Source organism: Stigmatopora nigra, chromosome 12 (assembly GCF_051989575.1).
Source record: "Stigmatopora nigra isolate UIUO_SnigA chromosome 12, RoL_Snig_1.1, whole genome shotgun sequence".
NCBI lineage: Eukaryota > Metazoa > Chordata > Actinopteri > Syngnathiformes > Syngnathidae > Stigmatopora > Stigmatopora nigra.
This window is the reverse complement of record NC_135519.1, coordinates 11,623,951-11,641,597: the sequence shown is the minus strand read 5'-3', so window position 1 is coordinate 11,641,597 and position 17,647 is coordinate 11,623,951. Positions and strand designations below refer to the sequence as shown.

At 41.5% G+C, this 17,647-nt stretch overlaps 1 protein-coding gene across 1 annotated transcript; it reads left to right on the top strand.

Annotated features, from left to right (window-relative positions):
* The first annotated feature begins 1,517 nt into the window (after window positions 1-1,517).
* Window positions 1,518-17,647, top strand: LOC144205009 (protein FAM53B-like). The gene is made up of 5 exons (XM_077729031.1): window positions 1,518-1,655; window positions 9,683-9,905; window positions 11,219-11,273; window positions 12,539-13,347; window positions 16,659-17,647. The coding sequence occupies exons 2-5, from the start codon at window positions 9,825-9,827 to the stop codon at window positions 16,980-16,982; spliced, it is 1,269 nt and encodes a 422-aa protein (XP_077585157.1). The 5' UTR covers window positions 1,518-1,655; window positions 9,683-9,824; the 3' UTR covers window positions 16,983-17,647.

The window sequence follows — 17,647 nt, the reverse complement described above, 5'->3', positions numbered from 1 at the left end:
ACCATCTGTCCAGTCAAAGAGGAAGAAAAAAAAACTGGTCCTGAGCTAACGAGCTAATCAGAGCTCAGAAGAGTCCTGATGAAGAGCTGCTGACATAATGAATAAACAAGAGGCCACAAGGCTTGTCTGTCATGCTGCTCAGAAATAACAACCACATTGTGGACTTCTAATTGGAAGCGGGACCTTTAGACCAAAGAAAAAACACCTTAACCCTAACCTACAATGTCAGGTTAACACATTAGAGTTTTACAAGATACCATACTTGCCTAAAATATACATTTTTAACAAGATATCCTGCACCAATGCATGCAAGAGCTTTATAACATTCACACAAATGTTCCCAAGGAACGGAAACAGTGATGTCAAGCGCAATGAAATCCATTTTTTTTTCTTTTAACTGTGGCTACTACTATTTCCGATCATAGATTATGTTTTACCTCTGCCAATATCATAATATTTTGGCATTCTCCTGCTTTTCACCGTAAATAGTATACGCTACAAAAGCAGAAAATAGCAAATGCTTGGCAAAAGCGTACAAGCCCGCAAGTCAGCACTTTTTGGCACAGTTTGAAAAAAAACACTTTTATTCCACTCGTAATGTTAGCCTATAAGCTTGTGGATTTGCTGAATGAATACTACGCTTTCAAATGAAGCTCTCAAGTGTGATAATGCAAATATTTATGTCCATTTTTTTCTTTCGGAAACACGTTTGAAGATGTCTTAACGAGGGTTTTCTTGAATGATTCCCAACATGTTGGAAGGAAGTTTTCCACAGCAGAAGGTTCTGGTTAATGTTGTTGGTTTTTTTTTAAAAGACAAGTACTACTTCAAAATTACCATAGTATTTTTCTAATTATTGTTGAAAGGATATATGAACTTAAACCATAACCCTTTAATTCAACCTTATATGAACATTATATTTTAATAAATGTATTATCATTCAAATGTTACAAGTCACTATTTGTCTTTTTTTAAATGTATGAATGGATGTGATTTAATGAAAAACATGAAATTGACTTTAAAAAGGACAATCATGAACGTGAATAAGACATCATATCAAGTACTACTACATTTATACTGGCTATATCGCCCTTTCTTTAAAGTTGTATGTATATTCCATCATGTTTGTTTCCTTGACTACTTAAGGGGACTGAATGAACAATTACATTTAACTACATAAACGTGAACTTTTTAGAGCGACTGCTTCGTGAAGAGGATAAAGTAGCACTGAGGTATTGGAAACGCCTAAGGGAGGACCATAGTGGAGCGTACCAACTCAGCCGGGGTGTTTTGAATTTAATTCCGCTACTTTTAAACCTTTTATGAGCAAAAACATCAAATCCACGCTTGAATTCAGTTTATTATCCATACAATGAAGTGCATATGAGTGTTTTTTTTAGATTTTGAATGTCATTACTTGGACTAATAGAGCGCGACTCATCTTAGGACTCCCCTTCGCTGACATTATTGGGAAGCCTTGCTGAGAGCAAAACGCAGTTCCCAACTACCAGCTGCTCGCAGTCTTGCTTCACGCCCCTGGCGAGTCAAGCTGACTCCCTTGGAACAGTCTCAAGCCTTCTCTTTCCCACCCCCAGCCCCGATCCCTCCCCAAGAAAGATGTCCTAGTTCGGGAAAGAAGAGCCTCTGCTGGCCAGGTAATCATGGCGCCCATTATAATCTATGTATGCATGATTTCGTCACTTTTAAGAGCGTGACAAGTCCAACATTGTTAGAAGTTGCCTGTTTTGCCTTCTTTTCTGCAGAGTAATCGTAATAACGCCTTTATAAAAGATCGCATCTGTCCCAAGTTTTGTATTAAGGTTCATCTTTTTGCGATTCAGGTTGATGATTAACAGAAACTAGTTACAAGATGTTGTCATAATTGTCAATGTGTGTTTTTATGCATGACCAACCTGTTGCTGCATGTGAAGATTGGTCACAATCCAGTTTCATTCTGCACTGGTTATTACATAGTGCACAATTTTCCCAATGATGGTATGAATAAATGGATCATGAGAACTACTGATGACATAATCAAAGTGTATTGTATAATGCACAGGTGTCAACCAGTGCTGTTAAGCCTCAATATCAATATGAAGTTATCGTATTAGTGTGCAGAAGAAGCATAAACACACACACTGCATGTTTTTATCCTGTGACAAAGATGAGTCATATCTACTCCAGCAACGAGGTAATTTGTGTGTGTGTGTGTGTGTGTGTGTGTGTGTGTGTGTGTGTGTGTGTGTGTGTGTGTGTGTGTGTGTGTGTGTATGTGAGTGCAATCAAGTGCTTTGAAAACAATGGCCCTATTGTTGTTTCCCCCCAAGCGCTTTCTGTTGTCAGTGTGAGGATGGACACAAAAGCCTGAAGTCCAAATCAAAGTTGTTATGGCTTGTAAATATAAAACAAAACAAAACAAAAAACAATCATCGGTGCACCCAAATGGGCTCTGAGTTGTGTTTAACAAACAAAATCTAGAGTATATGTCATAAAAAGTTTACAAACTATAGATATTGCAGAAATATGATTACAAGATACATCGCAAAGAGCCCATACTGCAAAATATTTAACTGAGTGGAATGACAGTAAGTATTTTTGAGTGTGTAACTTTGTATTTTCATGATCCAACTTTGGCTGTCTAGTTAACGCCTCCCTTTTATGTGGAATGACAAATGTAAGATATTTATTTTGTGTAACGTGCATGATACTTACAAGATCTGATTGGGATTCTGGTATGGCTGAAAGAGTGGCGTCATCATGAGCTATTTTGCAAGTATGCAAGCCGCAGTGGCCTTACACTAATGATGGGACCATTTCCCTTTCTTGTGATGGCTCGGAAGTGGACTTGTTTAGCCCCTATTTCTTAATATGGCGGCCTGCTTGATGCCTGTGGACACAGTCAATACAGAAACAGGTTTAGCATCAATGGGAAATAGTGTGCTTGAGAGTACTATTGCAGGCCCACTTTTGCAGGGCTCATCTGGCTGATAGGCCGGTTTAAGAAAGAGTTGACAACCGAAAAAAGTAGATGTAATCTTTATCTTTGTCACAAAAGATAGTTTCGCTTCTCGGCACGCCTGCTCGTGGTTTTTAAGTTTATTTTACACTCATGAGAAAGGATGCCAAAATTGTGTTTTTTTACTTTTTATAATGTTATAACGCCCCTGTTTGCATTTCCTGATATCATGTCACATTGCAAACCGATGTTGCAAGCAATTTTGTCACATGGGTTTCAATTGCACGACTTTCACGGGTGTTTTTATAAATGCTATTGAAATGAATTATGAATATACTCCTTTTTATGTTTTGACTTGAAGGAGAAACCACAAAATTCAGTGTATTTTACTGTAATATTGTCCAAATGGATTGTTAAAGTATTGAAAATACTAGATCTAGCTCGCATTAATGTGGTATGCGAACCAAACTGGGTTTGGTGCACTAAAGTGCAAAAAGTAAGTTTGACAAACCTCGTGGATTACAGGTTGTCACTTTATGTGCTTAGGCTGTGTGTGTGTGTGTGTGTGTCTTTGTGCTCTATTCTGTCAGGAAGGCAGCTGCAAGCCGAGCAAGGCGCCAAACCGTTCTGTGTGTACGACTCAATTCATGCTCACACACTGACGCACAATCCGAGCCCCCCCGTCGGCCCACAAGCACCAGCGCTACCACCCTTCTCCCCTTTTTGTCTTTCTATGTCGTCTGAGTCTGACTATTTTCCTGTTTTTCACAGCCAGTGTGTCATTTAGCTTTCTGTTCCCCTCACACTGACACTCTTTTATGCCCGAGCTGGCCCGAGGCGAAGTGACTGAAGAGAAGAGTTTGTCGGACGTGGCTCGCGCGTATGGCTGTGCGTGCGTGTGTCCCTCACGCTAGTCTCCATTTCAGAAGCGTTGAGCTTCCTCTGTGACCCGCAGTTAGAACTACAAACAGTGAAACTCAAACCTGTATGGCTTCACAGGCATTGGAAACAAACACCGGCCTCATGGCTCTTCTTGTGTTTGTTCCACTGGCGGTGTATACAGTATATGCCCTCCTGGTTAACGTGACAGATTTGTGAGTCTGATGTCGACACGCTGCCAGCCTGAAAAGAACAGCAAAGAAAAGCCACATTCTTACGTACACCGAGAAAAGTGTGCATGCTAAAAATACTCCAAAAGATAAAAATGCAGTATGCATAATGTCGCCACAAAACTCTTGTTTGCATACTCTTTCAAAACCCAAAATAGAATGAAAATGCTTGCTAACATAAATAAAGTGATTATAACTTTGAAAATGCAAACACAAAATGGCATATAAAAAGGGAAGTACAAGGTGTATATGTATGTGTATGTATGTGTATATATACATATATATACATATACACATATGTATACACATATATATACACATACATATATATGTATACACATATATACACATACATATATACACACATACATATATATACACATACATATATGCATATATATACATATGTCCTTTCTAGGTCATTGTTTAGCAGTGGTAGGTGTGATTCCTGCTTGCATTAAATGAGGTCAGGTTAATTTCCGTTTCATCATAACTGCATAGTTTTAGTCAATCGTCCTTATTAACTTGTAGTAATCACGTTGTGTACTTGTGTATATGACAGAAGTGCTCTCTTGATAATTAGTATCTCCTAATTAAAACCTCCATTGTGAAGCATACGCAGGTTAATTGCACACGGTGTGCATTTCGAACCTGTTCTCACCCAGTTATGTAATTTGTTTGGTGTGCCACTCGTATGCGGTTAACTTGGAACAGCCTTTGCCCCCGTGTAAAGCTGACATTTAATATGCGAGATCCTCCCTCCATGCAGGCTCAGACCTGAAAGGAAGAGTCCAGACTCGATGATCCTGCTTTGAATGAGTCCTGGTCCAAGTGGCTCCTTTTTGGATTTGCATTTTGCCTGGTTTTCCATACACCAGCATGTGTTTTGCAAACAATATTTGCAACGGCTGCCCTGAGGAAAAAAAAAAATAGAAAGATCCGATCAGTAAATCAGAGTTCAACAGGGTGCAGGATTAGAGAGCTCCTATTTATACAAACCACTTTAAACTGTTTAAGCATCCACCACAAACTCATCACTATGTGACCAAATTGTGAGTTTGGAGGGGGACAATATAGAAATAGCCTTCAAATAGTGTTTAAAACTAAATCTCCATTCAACTTAGTCTATTTTAGGGATGACATAATCCTAATTGAAAACATGGTAGCAAGGCCTAAAGTGTTGGGAGGATAAATCGATGATTTCTCTTTCAAAGTATGTTAACACAAAAAAACTAGCGAGCCTTCTTGAACACACCCGTCTTGTTCTTCACACGACGCCGTGCAGTTAGAGGGTCCTCGGCCAACCCCCTCGCGAGTGAATGAATGGGCCAGTGGAATGCCTGCCGCTCATGGGCTTTTTTCTCTTCCCTAAACACACTCCCTCGCTTAACACGATCGTGACATACACATTGGGTTATGTAACTAACTGTGAGATGATTTTGTTTGTTGCTTGTTTGTGTGCACCACGCTGCAGGCGCCTCGCCACTTTTAGAGCTGTGAAATCGGAATGCTTGTTGGCCAACATGTAAACGACGTACCCCTGTTGAATTTAAGGGTCTCTAGTTAGTGTGCAATGGATAATAAAGGAAACCAAAGGCATAAGAGTCATAGGAAGGGTTGGTGTAATTAGCAAGGGGAGGGTACCTGGTGGACGGAGAGTCCACCAGGCATGTGAGGGTCACTGCGGTGGAGGGAGGGCAAGGGGCCCATTGTACCTTATCGCACTCAAAAGTGGAACACCTGATCTTGTGCCTGTCAGGCACGTCAGGGCTTCATTTTGTGAGAATCCGCTCTGAGACAGGGGTCTCGACCCCCTGAATAAATTACACGCTGCACAGAGGTTCTTGTGTTGTGTTTGCACCTTCAACACTTCTGCTTGGCAAAATGCTTTTGTTTTAAAGGGACAAATGTTGAGGTTTCATTGTGGTTCTCGGCTTGTGTTTTGGTTGTCATAACAAGTATTTTTACAGAAGTGCACGACTGGTAGTGTCGTAATAGCTCCATCATGTTTGATTTGATTAAAAAATAGGTTTTACCCAAATTTACAGTCTGCAGTTTTACTGTTGTTTGTGGTGGAGGAAGGAAAAACTTTTTTGGAGTTTTGGAAGTGGTATGTCTGGGATACAGAGCTCTAAATTGATGGTAATTTTGTGTGCCTTTCAATTTGGAATAATGGCGCTAATAGTTGTCAGCTTTATACCCTGAAACATTTTCCATGTAAGATGACAAATACTAACTAACTAATGAAAATGAGGCATTCTAATGGTTGACATCGGTGAAATCAAAAGTTTTGTTTACATAATTAAGAAGAATAAACTTGGTGAATGAATGGGACATCTTTTGTTTCAAAATTCCTCCAAAATTTGATCGCCACAAAATAAGCTTCGTCCTCGTATTGCATGGGGAAGTGTTCCAATTTGTGCCATTTGTGCTTACTCAGCACAGAGGACTACAGATGGACTTTTAAAAGGCTGATTCCTGAGCACAAGATTGATGAAATGACAAATGAACCGCATCTCATTGTTTGAGCACTTGTGAAGATGGAGTGAGGCTTCGGGGGCCAATGTTTCCCTTCTTGTGAATACTAGGGGTGATGGTCCCAACCCTCATTGGTATGTCTTGACCTCTTTAGGAACCATCTTTATGACCCCGCACCTCACGACTGGTGAGTGGGGTGGCTGTAAGTTCACCCTGAATGGATGGTCCACCCTGTGGACTTGGAACTAAATGATAGCTCACCCTTACGTGCCTTCCAAAAAGACTGGCTTGCGGCCAAAACCATTCTTTTTAATGCTTCTATTTTGTTTCCATGTCAACAAGCTATTCATGTCTTGCCATTGGAATCCATTAGACTGGTCTGCATAGTATCTTATTTGAGTTGGTACCTCTACATAGTTGGGGTATGCTATGGTCTCAAGGTATGCATGAGTAGGGGTCCCTTCAACTAGAAGTGTGGCCTCCTCTGGGAAGGTAGAATGTATAAATGAGATAGAAAAGCCATTTTCATGGCTGCAATAATGGAAAACACAAAGTGACTGTGGTAGTAGAATAAAAATATCAAGTAGCCAGATTTTGAGATAGACCTTATCACCAAGCACGTAATTCAGATTGTAAAAACAGACATGTGATTCAAGTCTGATCTTTGTCTCCGTTTAAACTCCCATAATTCCTTTTCAATGATTTCACATTAAGAATTGGATGTGAATATTCCTAAATGCGTGATTATAGTACAATAGTATATTTGTTTCACTGGATACCGCCATAGATCAAAATCTTGACACCAGAAGCACTCTGTGCAAGCATGCAGTCGGTCGAGCCAATCGCCGACGGACATAAAATGCCCTCCTCGTCAGAGAGCTTCACGGGGCCCCAACTAGGCATCCATTCATCTGCCTGCACAAATCACAGCTTGGGCGAAGAGCCACATTATCTTAGCTGCCCTTTCCAGTGCCCTCCCTAGTCACTTGCTATTATGAGTGGAGAGAGCCGCTGTCTGCACTGTTACTCGGCTTGCACAAATCTGACTGGAATTACTACTGGATTTGATAAGGCCAAATTAAATCTGGAAGCAAGTAGCGGTAGATTTGTCCCCATTTAGTGATGAAGCTTCCCATCAATTTAGCTGTAATCCAATGTGACGTAACATGGGCCGACTCGAATATACTTTTGCAAAGTCAGACATAAAAAGGGAGTGTGGAACTAACTATTCATTTGGAAACACAGTCTATAGTAAACTCACATGCATGTGTACATATGAGGGTTATGTGAATGGCTACAATATTTTTGAAATGTGGTCGGTTCGCCCGTTTCCCCCTGTCAGACCCAATCGCCCGACGTAATCGTACACCAATCAACAAGGACATTCCCCGTTTTCTGTTCCAAACAAGAAGGCTAACACGGGCCTTCCATTCCTTTTTCGAGAGGCCCAGTTGTGCTCCGCTGACTTTCAGGGGATAAATGGAGCTAATGGGAGTCATATGCTGGCAGTTGGTTTAGGCCTCGCCAAAGTAAAACAGCTCCAGTGTAGTCACGAAATCACTGGGGATGAAAAGTAATACAAACTGGTTTGTATGCAGAATAACCAATAGCGTACAGGCACGGTCTACAAGTCTGGTGACCTTCACTTAACACGTGAGTACATGTTACATACACCGGCCTGCAAAAGCCATTAAGGTTGGTGTGTGTCGCTTCTCGCAGGGACTTGATTGGGGTGCTGTGAAGCGTGCTCTCTAATTGGACGTTGGGCGGTCAGCTAATGAGGGAGGGAAGCCCGAGTCTGAGGCCAGGCTGGCTATTCCTGCCATCAGGCAAATGGATGAAGAAAGCATACCTGAAAAATCCAAATTAGAGCCGGCCGGTTTGGATGAAGCATCATAAAAAAAAACGCCTCAGGTTTAATCCTTAAGAAAGCCTTTAACTATCCATCCATTATTTTGCTGTAAGAATATCTGCTAAACAAATCCATGTTTTAAAACATGCTACGAAATGCCACGTTTTCCACCAAAAAATGAGTCATGATGGAGGTTATTCCACTTTGTTTTCGACTCCTACATTTCAGATTAGGACAAAATGTCCCAAAGATCTATTTAGCTAAGGTTAACCCTTTTTACAACTACTTCAGTTTTCCTGCAGCCTTAATGTGTCCACGAATGAAGCGTAGTTCCATATAAACTCCTTCTACCACATCTTTAGACATGCCGGCTTTTCCCCGAAATTATAGAAATGGTTTCGACATGTTTCCTTCCCCATGTGTCTTAACTGAGGAATCAGTTTAAGCAGACGTCAGCTTATAGTTCGAGAAGTACTCATTTGGCTCCTAAAAACAGAGTTTTAATGAACGGAAAAATCTCAATGCATGTTGTGGAAAAGGATGAAGCACTTGTGGCCGCAGGCGTCGTCAAAACATCACATGATGTTGGAAGAATAGCGTTCATAGCCGTGCTAGTAGACCTCCAGGGGGAACTAGAAGAATCTATGCCAGCTCCCTAGTAAAACACATGTTGTTTTCCTTTCCTTGACTTTGTCACCTGTCCACATGGCAACATACTGCACGCTCTGTATTTTACTGCCAGACCAGACATGCAATCGGGCTTCCCGTTCTTTTTAAAGGAAGTGATAAAAAGGAAAGCTCCTTCATAAAATCGCATGGAAACGACTTAGGTTATTATGCAGGGAAATATGGCAAGTCAAATAAAAATAGCTTCAGTTTTTGAGCTGTCTTATTCTAACTTTTTTTTGCCCCATCAAGGAAAAATAAACAATTAAATTGTGTTTTATGGGTGACCCTTTCTTGTTATGTACACTTACCATTTCTGACTTTTTACTAACATACCACTCATTCTACTTGGCTTGGCATAGTTTACAAGGAAAACAGATTACTAATACACTACGATGCATACTTACAGATCACTACCGTGTCATTACCGAATGGTGTCATGAATTGGATCGTATTTTAGAAAAAAGGGCACAGCTGAAACCCGCAAAGTGATGTCTATTATCTCACATGCCAGCAAAGCAGAGTTGCAAATACTTGCATCGTGACATAACGCACTATAGAAGTCAATTCATCATTCTTAGGACTCTAAACATTAAAAGATGTCTTTTTTTGTCCTTACAGAGCCAGGGGCAGCCTACCTGTTTTCCAGCTTAGATGGGAGGTGCCAGCTGACTGAACGACCCTCGCCTGAAATGGATGCTTGTGGCCTCCTCCACCTCATTTTCCTTTGCCCAATGACATTTGAGCGGAGCGCAGCTTTACCATGGTGATCATATTCTCCAAAAGCCTGGAAAAGAAGAAGGGTGTCAATGATGTAAGGCCCAAGAGCAGCGAACGACAGCCGGTAAGTAACAAATTAGAAGAAATTTCCTCTATGTCCACCTCACATGTACTTTGCAATGATTATATACCTCGGTACCTTGACTTTGGGGTAAAATAATTTGTGGGTACGAATTTAAAGGCCATGTATAATTTTTGGGAAGAGGCAATGAGGAGCTGAGTATATTCCCAAGGGTTTTTGCAAACACCTACTGACGTCAACACCCAAAGGCTTGGTGGTTTCACGTCAAAAGCGGCTCAGCTTGCCCAGAGGCGCTCATTCAATGCTTGTTAATTAGACAAGGTTGTAATGCACTGTTTGGTCGGTTTGCCAACTACCATTGATGAAGAGGATGATTTTCAACACAGAATAAGATGGGTAATGCGACCAAAGTTCAACAGGTCTGTGCGGGTTAAGGGGTTGAAGTTGGAGGAGGGTGATATGGAACCCTAAAGTCGGAGGGTGGACTTTAGTCTTGGGTTTTGTAGCAAAGTTAGGGGTACAAAACAGCATCTGTCTTTTGAAAAAGGGTCCAATACTTTGCCTAAATCATATTTAGGCTAAATTGGGTGAACAGATAAATGGAATAACAGTATTTAATACAAAAAAAATATTTAAAATCCAATGTTAAGTTATGATTATTGCTAGTTTGGAATCAAATGTGACATGCATGTTGTAAACATACAAATCGACTCATTTTTCCATCAAAGAAAATGATGGTTTGTATTTTATTTGTTTTTTATTATTATTTTGGCAGCGGTAACCTCAGCATGAGTCACTGTAATTTTCCGCTGAATTTTCCCTTTTGTCCCTAGTGTGTAAGAGAAACCGCCACCCTGTTGCAACTGAGCGAACCGTGAGACAAAGACAGATCACAAGGCAGGCAGGCGTGTGCAGGCAAACCTTCACACGCGTTATAGTCTTAATCAAATCTGTAATAGTGAACTAAGACAAGCTGAACAATGGGGAAATATATAAAAAATGGACAATCAATAAAGCACCATTCAGTTTTTTGCTTGTCCTCGTTGACAACTGCAATTGAAATGTCACCTACAATAAGAATAACGTTTTATTATAATTGGTACGGCAATATACCTTCAACACATTGATTTTATGGTATAGTATAGCAGATATGTAGTATTCAGCCTGTAGACTCGAGACTAGAGTTACAGTTAGTAAATGGGTTACGAGTTGAAAAGGAGTATAAAATAGTCTAGTCCATTCTAGTAATGTTTTACTTGAAGTATTGTATATTTTCTTGCCATATTTTTGACTGCCTTTCAGTTGTTCTGTGTATGTTTTTTTAATTTTCTTATTTTTTCTGTCCTCTTTTTTAGCGTGAGTTCCACACCATGAGCAAGGGGACGACCCTCTTCTCTTGTGGAACTGCTGGTGAGTTTTGACCATTCATTTTTCTAGAATTGCAAAATTAAAAAGTGCACCAAAAAGTGCACCAAAAACAAACCATGAATTTGGCATGTGGACTTTTCTCTTGTCGAAAAAGTGAGGAAAATGTCATCAGCGTTGAAGTAATGTTTTACTTTTTTTTTTACTCTTGTATGACAAGTACAAATGCTTTTTTAATAAGATGTTTCAATAACCTTTGAACAAGCGGAACCAATTAAACATTAACTGTGTGTGAACCTGTTGACAGTTAATAATGTTACATTATTGCTCACATTCAAAGACTGTGGCCTTGTCATTTGTGTCATAACATGTTTTACTTGACACGTTTCCTTTTAAAAGGGTGAACCTATTTTACACTTGCACACCCAATGTCAACATTTTCTCATCCTACTCAATGGAAATGTGTGACTTTGTGCATTAACATTAAGATTGTTCAGTTTATTATTTCTTTTGTGTAAAAATACTTTTGCGTGCTGTTGTGAAAATATGAAAACAGATCGTGTTAAAGCCTCAAAGGTTCTTTGACTTCCTCTTCTTGGTCAAACACTTGTGATAGTTTGCACCTGCCTACATAAAAGTACATCTCTTTTTTTCGTCTTTTTGTTTTGTCGGTATTTTAGCAGTGCGGTGAGGGCTTTCCGTTGCGTGCTTCTGCCATTCAGGCGTCACAAGATACTTTTGCAGTCCTTGCTTTTATTGAGTTGTTTACACGACATTCCTATCAGGTCACTGCTACGTTTAAATGCTCCACTCTAAAGAAAAACACTTCAACGTAATAAGAAAATCGACAGTATTTGGGTGAGGAAACTTGTTCGGTTAAACCCGAGCAGCACGTGAAAATTGTACCGTATAGTTTTCTAACGAGTGGTTTCTAAAGATGAAATACAAATGCATGTACTAAAAGTTAAATACAACATGGTAGTACTCTCGCAGGAATGCTTTTGTGTACACGCGTAGCGACAATGAATCATGTCATTCTAAATGTCTGTTTAGTCAGCGATTATAATGATTCTGGTCTGGACTCACAGTTCTTTCACAATTTCACTCAACATTGTTGCTTTTGTTCTATATTAAAACTTTGTTAAACCCTGGCGCCACTGTACGTAAATGGAAAAATAGATTTCTCTGCGATAAGAACTAATTCTCATGCTATATTAAGGCCAGTGGTTTGTTATCTAGATAACATACTCAGTGTATTACTGGAAAATGTGTTGCCATGTTCTGAGAGTCTGTATTTGTCACATTTTCAGAGGCAGACAGATGGCTGAATCCAGGGCGAAGCTTCCAGTCCGGTACCAGTCTAGAAAGCCTGTGGGACAGCAGTCCCGAACCGGGCACAACCACAGCCATAACCACCTTGATCCGAGACCTCAACCTGGCTGAAGGCGCCTTGAACAAAAGCAACCCTGTCATCCCCGCCGCCCTGCACTACGCCACTACCGCCTCTGGCCAAGCTCCCACGGCACCCCCTAGCAAGCGCCAGTGTCGCTCTTTGTCCCTCTCCGACGAATTTGGCGGTTTCCGCTCATCGTGGCGGCCTCAGGGATCCCGACTGTGGACGGCGGTGGAGAAGCGAAGGTGCTACAGCGGGGGCAGCGTCCGAGTAGGCGGAGCCTTCTCTAGCGGTCACTGCCCAGCCATGCAACGGAGCTCTAGCTTCAGTTTTCCGTCTTGCACCGCCATACCAGGCGACGGACCTTTAGAACTGCCTTTCTTCAAGCAGCGACTGCCAGCTCACCCTCATTTCACGGCCTCTCCGGTGTCCCCCGGCTCCCCTTTCTCGCAAACTCAGCAGTCCTTTCTGCGACCACTCTCCCTGTCCCACGAGCAGATCATCCCATCCGAACTCCAGCGGGAAGAAACGTCGGAGGCCAGTTCTCCGGATTCCACCCCAGAACTGGGGCGCCGGTCCGGCCAGAGGGGCGAGGGGAACGGTTGCCTATCTCGGAGCAGATCGCAGCCCTGCGTACTGAATGATAAAAAGATCGGGATGAAGAGACGGAGACCTGAGGATGCCCATGAGCAAAGGCCTTCTCTGGACCTGGCCAAGATGACTCAGGTGAGGCGGAATTGGCTGATATGACAGGCTTGATTTACACTTCATTTGTTCAAGGAAAGGAAGTCTGTAGTTCACAGGGAAAGTCCATAGTTCGCTAAAGTAGTCTTGCAAAAGTCAGATTTTTTTACAACAAATCCTGCACATGTGGAAACATTGTTCCATCTTTGGACAAAACAGTCAGGATGGGATAAAGGAATCATAGCGTCACTTTCATTGTTTATTTTCCAGCATAGTTTTCATTTTGGTGGCTGCCCAGATTACAAATTGACACCAGCATTCGCTGATTTTCATTCACACCATCCAAAAAAGTCCGAACCAAAATGAGCAGGTTTGAAGTTACAGTGTCAAGGTCTCTGTAAATTGGCCCATGGATTACTGTGGGTACCGAGTTCAAATGATCGAGCTGAGTTTTCTGGGTTGTCTGACCACATCTTCGCGAGCCAACGTTCCGAGGTCACATGTTAAAGTATCCAAGGTGGGGAGTAGTGCACACTGACGAAACATGCCTCATGTTCAGTCATGCCACCTAACTTTGCACTCGGAAAGAACCGAGCGCGGGTTAGCATTTCATCAAGTCTGTTGGGTAAATCCAAAAGGTCAGGGCCCCCTTGACGTCCATTTGCTTATTCACCGAGACTCCCACCCTTTGACTTGTCATTTCCTGCCCCGACTGAGCTTTTAAGGCTTTTATCACCCAACCACTGCGGCCCCAAAAAAAGAAGTGATTGCATACAGAAAACCACGACAAGACCCAACACACATTATGTTTGGCTCTGCAATCAGTGGCTATAAACGAGGCCCGGCTACAAAAATAAGGGCGTACAAGTTTTAATGGTATGCACTCTTTGATGATAGACATCTTTAACAATTGTTGAAAGACACTCGCAATACGCCATTAAGTGAATGGAGGTGGGCAAAAAGCCAAGCCACTTGTAACTAAACCGCTAGAACTGAATTATTCTCATAGAATCGAGTCAAACAATTAGAACAATGCGACTCTACTTGCTTAATGTTTCATTTTCATATTTATGGTCTTGAATGAATGAATTGTAAAAAATCCGCTTTGGATTTTGAGTACAAAATATGCACTTATTCTTGTAACTTTTTCAATACTTCATTCTCAAACCATGACTTAATTCTCTGTTCTATTCACTGGACACACCCATGTGAACCAAAATGGAAATAGTTTGGAAAAGAGCCCACATGTCAAAAAAAATCTGCATAGACATTTTTGATCAGCGGTAATGATATGAGCAGCAAATGCGTCAAGGGCAGATGGCAAAATGACAACGTTGTCATCTTGTAAATTCCTTGCAACGTCAAAGCGTTTCAGACACAAGAATCTTTTGTGGGTGCGCGAGGTTGAGGAGAGTCAATGCAAAACAAGTCCCCAAATGCAAGACGTCAGCGCAATACGACATGATAATCTTCAGTGCAAATTCTTTGAATAATATCGAGCACCGTCATTGGCTGCCAAATTTAAGTAGGCTAGAGATTCTCTGGTTTAGTAAAGTAAGAAATTAGATTTTTAGCTTTGCCCTACTTCTTATATCAGAACTTTGCACTTGCAAGTCAAAGCAAAGCGCTCGCATCACAAGGGACCAAAGCCCCTCCGTGCTATTAATACAATTCCCCCCCCCCTCCTCGCTCCATTCCTGAAATGGCACGCATGGCGAGCATAACCGAACGACAACGTGGGAAAGCGAAGACGGCGTGACGCGACTCGCCGTGTAAACGCGTTATCTCGTTTTTAATGACGGACCGCTCTCTCTTCTTTGTAAAGTTTGCTTATCTAGGCCGTGTCCTCGGTACGCTGCGAATGAACGGGTGATGTGTCGTCTGAGGGGCCGCAACCAGATCAAGATTCCTTTCTTTTTGCACAGCCTGCTCGTGCTTTTTTTTGTTTACTGACCTCGTTTTGGGACATTTTGCTGACTTGGAATGGCCTCCATTTTTTAGGTTTCTTCATTTGAAAGCACCACTATAACTTGTTTTGCATTTTCCCATTGGCGACCAAATATGTCCATTTCTTACCATTGGTTGTAATGCATCTTTTTTGTGTGGCCTGACTTTTTAAAAATTGAATATTTTCTGAGTTTTTTTTCCAATGATACCCAAAAGTTGGTCCAATCACAATGGAGGACTTTGAAGGCATGGAGGTGAATGAAAAAGCTATTTTTTTTTACCCTAGTGTGCATGAAAAAGTGGACATACTACAGAAAAGTAAGCTTCCCAAATCTGAGGCGGTCCCCAGTGGGTTTTATGGGAAGCACATATTATAGTGAGTGACAAAGCATCTCCCACCCAACCCCCCTCCCGACTTTCCTCCTCCTCCTCTGCCGGCATAATTAGTAGTCAAGTAATACCAGGGGGAGTGAATACGGCGAGGGCGTAGAAAAATCCCCCTTTTTTCTTCCAAGCGAGGCCTCCCACTCCTCTCGTTATCACCTGAAGCATTGGCGTTTTGTTTGCCAGGCCACTAGCGAGAGACTCCCGCTGCGTGGCAACAGGCAACTTTGTCCGTCCTCCAGTGAAAAAAAATCTCTTCTCTATTCACCTCCATGCCTTCAAAACATCTGTCGCTCTACAGATGATTAACCCGTTCACTGCACTACGTTGCAAGGGGAAATCTGAGAACTTAATCATTTCCAACGCCAACACTACATTTAATTAATTTGAGGTACTTTCTTCTTCAACTAACGCCAGAAAAATATGTGCTTTTAGATGTGTGAAGACGGTTTTGTTTTCCGCAATTGTGCAAGTGAAACTTCACCTGACTAAAAGGGACAGGAAATCCTCAAGATGAAAACTCGCCCAAAATAAAACATGATTACTGCTACTATCGAGGTGAAAACTGTCAGAGGTCATGTTTCCACGCCATGGACGGCAATAGACGTCCATTCCAAATGGCTTACCATCTATTAAGTTAGGTTAAAAAAAATCAAGTATGCTGAAAATTTTGCCACTGTTCTTGTTTGTTTTTTGTTTATGTTTATATCTAAAATGCACAATAGATACTTGAGGTGCTACAATTACTCAATCGAGAACAAAATATCGTTTAATATTGTCATTTTATGAGCTTGGCCATAACACAGTTAATTTTAGCATTATTTCGTTTTTCATTCAAGTCCCTATCTTTTAATGGTGGCATACTTTTTAAAATATATTAATATTCTTTCAGAATGTAATTGTATCCTCACGATGTACACTAATATATACTTGATTACTTCACATTACTGCAATTTTCATGTACTTACTTACTTACTTACTTACTTACTTACTTACTTATTTTTTTCTGTATCTTTTGACAGCAACTCCAAACGTTCCAGAGCTTGAGTTGCCCAGGCTTCTCTTTCTTCGACAGCTGTCGATCCGATCCTCCCCCATCGATCCAACGCCGATCGGAATTCACCACCGCCGTGTCCGAACTTGGACTGGAACCCCGACGAGGGACGTCAGGAAACGGCGAAGATTGGTCGGACGACGAAGCGGACAGCGACTCCGCCTGTAGCGTGGGCTCTCGATCCGGTTCGCCACCTAGCCAAGTCACCCTCTGGAAGGGCGACCGCGGAGCGAGTGGCGACATCTTCCAGCTCGGAGGAGAGCTTGACCTGGAACAGATTGAGAGGAATTGAAGTGGACCTTCAGGACGTCCATAAACGGGAGTGTCTCAACTCATTTGAAAGGGAAAGACGTGGGACTGTTAAAAGGCGATCTGTTTTGAACTGAAGTTGCTTTATTTGAGTGAGGGCTTAGTAGTCTTAAAAAAAAAATCTAATCAAATAAAACATTAAAAAAAATAAACTCTGACCCGCTAAGGTCTTCCCACTTGGTTGGACATTAGCACAGCTTAGCATCGCTTTCCTATAACTCAGCGGACGCACCATGTACGTATGCGAAGACGACGACACACAAAACTCTGACTTTGCTGAATGTAGGCTCAATAAGCTTTAAAATATGGTCCGTGTTTACATGGGCAGACATTTTCTGGGTTATAAGAACTATGTGAGGATGAATAAGATTCATAAGACGGAACAAGAAAGGAAGATTGTCTCAAGTCAACTAGTTCTGTCTGGATGTCCATGTAAACATAGCCAACCATTGAATTCCTTCCTCCTCACCTCTTTTTGTAGTTTCTTCATAAGCAAATTGTATATTTGAATTAAACCCCTAAATGATTAGTTGTGATACCAATGTTTATTTTTCTATGTTTTTTAAATGGAGCTGTACGAATGAGGAGCAAAAGTGTGAGGAGGGAGGTTCCCTGGACGTGGAAATAAATCTCCATTCGCCACCGGCA